Raw genomic sequence first — 9,433 nt, 5'->3', positions numbered from 1 at the left:
ATTATTATTTATCAGAGGAGGGAGGTAGCTGTTTTTTTGACAGTTTTTTGGCCTTATGTATTTATATATTGACCCTCTCCAGAGCTACAGTTGGTTTTTTTTAGCCTCCCTGAGTGACCATCAGAAATTTTAAAATCCAGAAATGACTTCTGTTTTTACAGTTTCTGGCTGCGATGAGTGGTTTCATTTTGGCTGCTTTTATTTTGGCAGGTTTGGAAGGTTTCAGAAAAGCTTCTCAAAGTAACATAAATTTAAAGGAAAAAAAAAGTAAAACATGTTTACATTTCTGAGCCCCCGATGTCCTCAAATCTTTGACTGTCCTCTGACTGTCCCAAACCACCAACAGGAGCTCACGTGACCACGGCGTGATTCAGCCGACGGCGTGGAGGCTTTGATGTTTTAAACGTGTAAATACGTCAGAAATGTTCGTGTTAACGAGACATTTTCTGTCATTTTAATGTGATGTCGGATCAGACGTCTGGAGCCGCTCACACGGTCGAGCCGTTTGCGTGTTTTGTTTGTTCAACGTTGCTGACAGGAAGTGGTTCTTCTTTGTTTGTTTTGGACAGAATCCCATCGTCACGCAGTTCTTCCCCACTCTGCTGCTGTGGGCGTTCTCCGCTCTGCTCCCCACCATCGTCTACTACTCCGCCTTCTTCGAGGCTCACTGGACCAGGTAACACACACACACATTAACACACACACACATTAACACACACACACACACATATTAACACACACACACACACACACACAGATATTAACACACACACACATTAACACACACACACATTAACACACGCACACACACATATTAACACACACACACACATTCACACACTGGTGTCTGAGGCTGCTGTACACGGCGCCACCTGCTGCTCAGATAAACATTCTGACCCCTCAGTGATTTTCGACGCCTCAGCTTGTAGACTGCAAAGACCGGGACAACAAGTCCAAGTCTCATGTCAGCTGAGGTTCACATGTGACCCTGGTTTTGTCTTGATGTGACCCTGGTTTTGTCTTGATTTGACCCTGGTTTTGTCTTGATGTGACCCTGGTTTTGTCTTGATGGGACCCTGGATTTGTCTTGATTTGACCCTGGTTTTGTCTTGATTTGACCCTGGTTTTATCTTGATGTGACCCTGGTTTTATCTTGATGTGACCCTGGTTTGTCCCCCGGTGTGTCCCTGCAGGTCTGGGGAGAACAGGACGACGATGCACAAGTGTTACACCTTCCTGATCTTCATGGTCCTGCTGCTGCCGTCTCTCGGACTCAGCAGGTAATAAACTCAGTTTGCTGTGAGAGTCCGTCCCTCCGTGACCTTTGACCTCTGCTGTCCTCACTGAAACGTCTCTGTCCTCTGCAGTCTGGATGTCTTCTTCCGCTGGCTGTTTGATAAGAAGTTTCTGGCTGACGCCAAAGTCAGATTTGAGTGAGTCTTTTATGTTTTTATGTTCATGTTTAAAAATCATTTTTGTCATATTGTTAAAGAAACCCAGCGATGCCAATATCAACATATATACATATACATATACATATATATATATGTATATGTATATATGTTGATAAAAGTATTTGTGTTTTTGTATCCGACTGGTTCAGTTTCTCTGCAATATTTTATTCATAAAGATGAATGATCGATCGATCAGTCGAGAATCGGTCGGGAAGTTCTGCTCTGACGGACCTGCTGTGTCCCCTTCAGGTGTGTCTTCCTGCCGGATAATGGAGCGTTCTTCGTCAACTACGTCATCGCCTCGGCGTTCATCGGGAACGCCATGGACCTGCTGAGGATCCCTGGACTGCTCATGTACATGATCCGGCTGTGCCTCGCCCGCTCCGCCGCCGACCGCCGCAACGTCAAGAGGGTGAGGACAGACACTGACCCCGAGGACAGACACTGACCCAGAGGACTGACATTGACCCAGAGGACTGACATTGACCCAGAGGACGGACATTGACCCAGAGGACTGACATTGACCCAGAGGACGGACATTGACCCAGAGGACGGACGCTGACCCAGAGGACTGACACTGACCCAGAAGGGACACTGACCCAGAGGACTGACACTGACTCAGAGGACAGACGCTGACCCAGAGGACAGACGCTGACCCAGAGGAAAGATGCTGACCCAGAGGACAAACACGATGTTGTCAATAATCTGAGGAGCCGGTTTTAAAGGTGTGTCTCTTTGTGTCTCTCTTTCTGTCCGTCCAGCACCAGGCCTATGAGTTCCAGTTCGGGGCGGCGTACGCGTGGATGATGAACGTCTTCACGGTGGTGATGGCCTACAGCATCACGTGTCCCATCATCGTCCCCTTCGGTCAGTCTCAGCCACACTCACCGTCCCGTCTCTGTTATACTGCGTCAGTACTGCAGTGTACTCTCAGCACTGCAGTACCGTGTCAGCACTGATGTATTACTGCAACCACCCAGAGGGGCGATCCGAAAAATTAACGTCGAACATAAAGCCTGTGGAGAATTTTAAAGTTAAAGAAAATCATCCAAATTCTTAAAGAAAAAAATCACACAAAAAATAAAAGAAAAAAAGAATTCACAGTTTTTTTTAAATCACCAAAAATTTCAAAAGAAAACAAAATCTCCAAAAAATAGAAAAGAATGATTGCAAAAAACACAAGGAGGTCCAACCTGAGCCTCCACTGTCCTCAAATCCCAGAGACGCCCCTGGGGTGGAGGAAAAAATTACAAGAAAATTAACCTTTGGCGTCTATCCTTGCATCTGTCTCATTTTCATAATTGCAATATCTCAGGAAGGCCTTGAGGAAGATTCCTCAAATTTGACACAAACATCCACTTTGACTACTATTATTAGTAGATTGAGATTAAGTGTTTGCATATTTTGACACCTTTTGCGTGGTTATTTCTTTGATCTCACACATGGATAAATAAGCGTTGGTGTTACAGCCGTGTGACTGCTGGATGTTTTTACCTCTAAAGATCTAACAGGATAAAATGATGAAGTGGTGACATTTTATAATCAGAGGGGCAAAGGTCACCTTTGTGACTCAGCAGCTCACCTGTCCCCCTGCAGGTCTCATGTACATGCTGCTGAAACACCTGGTGGACCGCTACAACATGTACTACGCCTACCTGCCCTCCAAATTGGACAAGAAGATCCACTCGGGCGCCGTCACCCAGGTGGTGGCGGCGCCGATCCTCTGCCTCTTCTGGCTGCTCTTCTTCTCCACCGTACGCACAGGTAAGCCTCGGCAGGTAACGCACCTGGAAACGGCTTTAACCATCAACAAACGCATGCTAACTGTTAACGTGCCATCAGGTTTCGAGACGCCGACCTCCATGTTCACGCTGGTGGTGCTGATCGTCACCATCGTGGTCTGTCTGTCTCACGTCTGCTTCGGACACTTCAAGTACCTCAGCGCTCACAACTACAAGGTACAGCCACGTTTTTGTCAAAAACACATAAGAAACAGAAATGTTTCTGTTCGGTGCACTGTCTCACTCTGTTCTCCATCTCAGATTGACACCAAGGAGACCGACGTGGACGCTGTTGAGAACGGACGTCCAGCTCGTCCCTCGTCCTCCCCCACCACCAAGTCTCAGGTGAGTCCATCCACATAACGAACTCTGGTTCTTTCAGTCAGATCGACTGTACCTGCATTTTTATGAAAACGACAACACGAGAACACCTTTTTCTTCAAATTTGGCACAAACATCCACTCAGACTCAATGACAAACTTATTCTATTTTAGTGGTCAGTTTAGATCAAGGCCACAGGACCTCATCTGTCTCATTCTTGTTACGGTGATTTCTCAAGAACTCATTGAGGGGAAAATATTACATTTGGCACAAACATCCACTTGATCTTTAGGACAAACTGACCTCATTTTAGTGGTTGAAGGTCAAGGTCAATGTGACCTCATTCGTCTCATTTTTGTGAATATAATATCTCAAAAACACCTTGAGGGAATTACTTTAAATTCGGCACAAACGTTTAAGTGGACTCAAAGGTGAACTGATTAGATTTGGTGGTCAAAGGTCACTGTAACCTTGCATTTGTGTCATCATTGTATAATTGACATCTCAAGAACACCTTGAGAGAATTACTTCAAATTTGGCACAAACGTCCACATGTGAAATTGAAATTCAGAAACTTTGGTGGTCTTTGGTCAAAGATCAAGGCCATTGTGACCTTGTGTGTCTGATTCTTGTAAATGCAATGTCTCAAGAACTACTTTTTCTTCGAATTTTGCCCAAACGTCCACTTTTACTCAGCAATAAACTGGTTTGATTTTGGTGATTGAAGGTCAGTGTGACCTCATGTCTCATTCTTGTTAAGTCTATATCTTAAGATCATCTTGAGATAATTTCCTCAAATTTGGCACCAACATTCACGTTCTGAGTTATTTATTTATTCTTATTTTTAACAAACCAGCATCTCCCAGGTTTGGCTTTAGGCTGTTTGTCGTGTTTTAGTCCGTCCCCGCTGGTTAACCTGTGGTGTTTTTTGCGCTCCAGCAGCAGCAGCAGCAGCAGCAGCAGCAGCAGCAGATGTACATCGCCCAGGTGCTCCAGGACCCAAACTCGGACGAGCCGGGCGGTGGCAGCGGCGAGGAGGACCGAGGGTCGTCCCAGGACGAGGAGATGCTGAACGGAGGGAACAGCATCAACGAGGCGGATTTTCAGTCAGGGGAGGACAGTCTGATAGCCAACGAGGTCCACCAGTAGCTGGGGGTGGAGCTAGAGGGAGGGGCGGAGCTAGTCGAGGGTCCACACAACAGTTAGAAATAAAGCTGACTGGAAAATCACAACACACGCCATCACACATACAGAAAGACGGACACGGTTAGCTCCTCCCCCTCCCGGCTCGCAGACTTGACCCTGACCTTTGACGCCGGCGCCGGGTCGCCAACATCCAGTCCTGCACGTCTGTGGACACCTGACGGACATCGAACTGTCTCCACAGGAAGTCACTGTACATAAACCACAAAGCCAAAAGTTTTTGTTTTTTTTCTCGGGGTTGGGGGCGGGGTTTAACAATTCGTGCCTGGGCTGGATTTAGTTTGTTCGCACTTGTGTCTTGATCCTACCGCGGGTCGCCGGGACTCGACCCGTCGAGGGGTCAAAGCTGACGCTGTTTTTCTCTGCGGCCTGGTGGATGCCTCCAAATGAACCCCCCGCCGTCACCGCCGTCCTCTGACATCCGAGTGCTCTATAATTCGCCAACCGCCAGCTCTCGTAGTGATAGACGCCTCGCTTACGCAGACGCATCGCAGTCTCCTTCCTGTTCGCTGTTTTTCTTTCTGTTCGTGGAAGCTGTGCGTCTGAATCACCTGAAGTTTGTGGGTTTTCTGACCTGCCGAGATTTCGCTGCATGTCGTTTAAAGTCTGGATTAACGATGTCGCCAACTGCAGACGATGTCATCCATCGCCAGATTGTGGCGGCCAATGAACTCGCCAGATTTCCACCCCGATCTCAGCAGCCTGAAGCGGCAGACTCGACACGGGAATCACTTTTTTTTCTGGTTCTGATTTCACCCGGACGACCTTAAATCAGCTGACGGAGGGAGCGGGGAGGTTTGTGTCCGTGTGGCTTCAACAGTCGGATTCTTTTCTCTCGTCGGCGGACAACTTTGTGACGGCAGCCGCAGTTTGAGCTTCGGGAGACGCAGAAGAGCAGCGCTTTTCAGACGTCTACCTGCCGCAACCGAAGCTGTCGGGACTCTCAAGGGAAAATGTTCTCTGTTTGTGTGTGTGTTTGTGTGTGTGTGTGTGTGTGTGTGTGTGTGTGTGTCCAGTAGCTTATTGTACGCCAACCTGCACCACGAAGGGTTCAATGTCATCACCAGGTCACCACGACGACGATCAGTCTTCAGTTTGTTTTCCTGCTGCAGCTGAAGCTCAAACATTTGAAACGATGAATCTGATGTTTAGGAATCCGTGTGAACGTCTGAACACGAACGCCGAAGGAACTGAGCGAAAACGCTCGGCGAGCTCCCGCACAACAGAGAAAAAACGACACCTTTATTTGTCTGATTTCAACGCTGTCAGTAAAGTTTTCAGATTACAGAGTTTCCACTGATCCTTAAAAAAGTCTAAAAATGCATAAAGTCATTCATCTAAAAATAATAGAGTTTTATTTTATTGGTATTAAAATTATTCTTTCAAAAGTCGTAAAGATGCTCAGAGCTGCACAAAGTTTTTCAAACTCAACACGATAAGATTAAAAGCAGTGAAACTCATCATGCAGAGAAACAAAGAAAAAACACTTTCTGCTTGGACGGGTCTTCAGACGACACCGTGTGAACTTCCTGCTTCCTGTCTGTGTGCTAAGCTAACCGAAGCTAACGTCCGTTTTCACATCGACATTTTTATTAGAATTTGAAAAGTTTCAGCTTCTTAAGATTTCACTGAAAAGTGAAAACGAGCTTCAGCTTCAGTGCAGACGATGAAGTTCAGTCATCTCTTTCCCATGATCCTCCTGGTGTCTGATGATGCGTGCCAGCGGGGGCGGGGCTGAACTCTGATTGGAGGAAAAACGGCGGCAACTTCCACTTTATTCTTTTTCAAATTTATTCTCTCGAAACTTTATGTCAAAGACACTAAATCGCTGGAGCGCTCCTCTGAGACGCTTTAAACCTCCGTGGGTGTTTCCGTGTTTTAAGATATTTTGGCGTCACCGGGGGCGACGCGGCTCTGACCCGCCCCCTGCTGGACAAACTCAGTCGTCCTCCGTTTGTCAAAAAGTGAAACTGAAAAGAACAAAAGCGCTCGCGTTGCAGAGAAAAAGCGAGGAGGATTTTTGGGCTCCATGGAAGGAAAAGACGTCACTGTCTCACCGCTGTTATGTGTTTCCATGGTAACAGGAGCAGGAAGTGATTCAGATAAAAAAAGGATGTTCTGGTGCAGCGACGTGACGATGACGAAATAGTCTCAGGTGTTTGTTTTCCTAAAATAATGTTTACATCAGTTTTTGTTGCTCGTTTTGATTTTTGTCATGTTGTGCAGAGTGTGTGTGCGTGTGTGTGTGCGTGTGCGTGCTTGCATGTGTGCGTGCGCGTGTGTGTGGACACAGAGCTGGACTATGAAAGCTGCAGTCGTTGGGCCGTCATCGCAGCGAGTCGGCGGCTGTTCGGTCGGCGGCTGCACGCCGGAGAACCTGCAGCGTTTGTGTTCACGTGACGTTTTTTTGAATTTGACCTCCAGCAGGGCGTCTGCTGTCCGCCGCTCCGGCCGTGATTGTACGCACATGAAACTGAACGAGGTCGCAGGTTCAGCTCAGCCGCTCTCGACCCGACAAAGAAAACGAAGCTCGTTTTTAGTTTCCAGAAAAGCAAGTTCACGGTGGAGTCTGGTCTCCAGACGCAGAGACGTCCTGACAGGAAGCGGAGAACTTGTTTTCTGATGTGTTTGAAACTGAGTTTTCAGTCGCTCGACGGCTGAACCTGAAGGAGAGCGAGGAGATAAATATGAGCCACGTTTGTCGTCAGCAGGAAGCACGGCGACTTTAAATCTGAGTTTTGTCTCTCAGCGGTTTCACGTCACAAACAACTAAAACGACAGCAGGCGAGTTTCCATCACAGAGATTTAGTAAATGTGCTAAAACTTAACGTAGAGCTGACTGTGTTTTCGCTGAGCGATGTCATGTGACTTCTCCTGTGGTGATAACGTCCCAGTAACCATGGCAACGGATGTTCAAAACATTAGCAGCTTTATTTCTATTGCAGCCACCAAACTAGCCGACATTATTTCAATCCAAGGCCACGTAAGCGTGTTATGGAGCCGTGATGGAAAGGCGAGCCCCGTATGAGGGATTTCTGGGAGATGGAAAGAGGAATTGTGGATTCAAAACTTTCATGTGACCTAGAAAAGACTATGGCTGCATCCAAATTTCCACCCTCTAGACTTGCGGACTTCAGTCGTACGTACCGTCACGTGTTTACCGTCATCTCGTCAAGTCTGCGAGGGCGCGAGACTGCAGAGCTATAAAGCCGCTGATAAACAGGCTCCAAGTTTGTTACATTTGTTGCCGTGGAGATGTTGGTAGCCAAACGACAAACTACAAACGTGTACACGGTAATCTCCGCAGCACGTGTTTATATTGTAGTTCTTATCCTGACACGACACCAGAGACCGAAGGTGGTTTTACCTGAGCCAGCCATGAAAATTCACAATATTTTTTTGGGTCAGTAATTCAAGAAACCACAACGTGATCTACGAATTGCAAGTAATTGTGGGTAATTATATCACCGAAGTCTGAGTTGAAGTCTGTACCTCGAGGACTCTGTCAGAGTCTGCAGAAAGTTCGCTTCAGGGCCCTTGTGGACTTTATTAATTGTAAGTCTGGACAGCCCTCAGGATTCGAGGACTTCCCGCCAACGTCTGCGAGTCTGCAGGGGTGGTGAAGTCTGGACATTTGGACGCAGCATAAAAAGTGTTTGGACAAAACACAGTTTGCCTCAGAGGACTTTACAGCAGGCACCCTCCCTCTGTCCTTAGACCCTCACATCGACTAAGGAAAAACTCCCCAAAAAAACCTGTAATGGGGAAAAAAGAAAACTCGAGCGACTGAAGAGAGATCCCTCTCAGGACGGACAGATGTGTGATAGATTACAATCTATATACAATAATGATAAAAAAAGAGAGAAAGACGGAGAGAAAAAGAAAGAGAGAGATGATAGAAACCTGCCTGCTGTTGAGCGTCCGGCTGTTGTTGAGCGTCCGCCTGCTGTTGAGCGTCCGGCTGTTGTTGAGCGTCCGCCTGCTGTTGAGCGTCCGCCTGCTGTTGAGCGTCCGCCTGCTTCTGAGTTTTCTGACGATCAGCATCTTTAAAAACAAAATCAGCCGAGCCAATCAGCAGTTGATCTGGAGCTTTTGAACACATCACATGTTCTTCATCAGCAGGTGGACTGCAGGTGACTTCCTACGCCGCTTTTCATTTAAAAGTTGGACAGTTGAGTCCACGTTTAGACGAGAACGACTAAAAAGTCTTTGTGTGAGAACGATCCACAAAACAACCGAACACGCCACAGTCTGCATGCTGGGCCAGTAGCTGGCGCTGTAACTTTGTAAGGACACACCATAGAAGAAGACCACACGCCTGCGTGAAGTGACGTCACTGTTCTCACAGGATTGTCACCAGTTTCCACGGCGACAGAAGTAGTGGCGTTTTCTAAAGATTTCACTCCAGAGCCCGGGTTCAGAAGTTTGTGTTTTCAGACCCTAAAACGCCGTCTTCATGTGAATGAAAGGACAAACCGCAGCAAATGGTGAACTATGCAGGAACTGTTGCCGTGGAAACGCCCCGAAAATCAGGGAATCACAGCTACGTTTCATCTGAGCGTTTTCAACTTTAACGGACCCGCAGTTAACGTCTGCTGATGTTTTGAAGCAGATAAATCTCTGAGAGGGAAAAACACTTTTCAGCAACAGATTTCTAAAAAAAACAGCGTCTCC

The 9,433-nt window shown here is 47.1% G+C and overlaps 1 protein-coding gene across 2 annotated transcripts in view; it reads left to right on the top strand.

Annotated features, from left to right (window-relative positions):
• The window catches only part of LOC121942136 (CSC1-like protein 2), an 8,617-nt gene extending 925 nt beyond the window's left edge, over positions 1 to 7,692 (top strand). The window contains exons 3-11 of one of the 2 annotated variants that reach the window (XM_042485262.1): positions 570 to 676; positions 1,194 to 1,280; positions 1,368 to 1,433; positions 1,704 to 1,866; positions 2,216 to 2,321; positions 3,051 to 3,218; positions 3,297 to 3,412; positions 3,497 to 3,580; positions 4,499 to 7,692. In XM_042485262.1, the coding sequence (XP_042341196.1) occupies positions 570 to 676; positions 1,194 to 1,280; positions 1,368 to 1,433; positions 1,704 to 1,866; positions 2,216 to 2,321; positions 3,051 to 3,218; positions 3,297 to 3,412; positions 3,497 to 3,580; positions 4,499 to 4,705 (1,104 nt within the window). In that variant the 3' untranslated portion in view covers positions 4,706 to 7,692. Of the gene's footprint in view, positions 1 to 569; positions 677 to 1,193; positions 1,281 to 1,367; positions 1,434 to 1,703; positions 1,867 to 2,215; positions 2,322 to 3,050; positions 3,219 to 3,296; positions 3,413 to 3,496; positions 3,581 to 4,495 lie in introns of both variants that reach the window. The other variant, XM_042485261.1, reaches the window with a different exon arrangement.
• The last annotated feature ends 1,741 nt before the right edge of the window (positions 7,693 to 9,433 follow it).

Source organism: Plectropomus leopardus, chromosome 4 (genome assembly GCF_008729295.1).
Source record: "Plectropomus leopardus isolate mb chromosome 4, YSFRI_Pleo_2.0, whole genome shotgun sequence".
Lineage (NCBI taxonomy): Eukaryota > Metazoa > Chordata > Actinopteri > Perciformes > Serranidae > Plectropomus > Plectropomus leopardus.
This window is presented reverse-complemented; position numbering and strand designations above follow the sequence as displayed.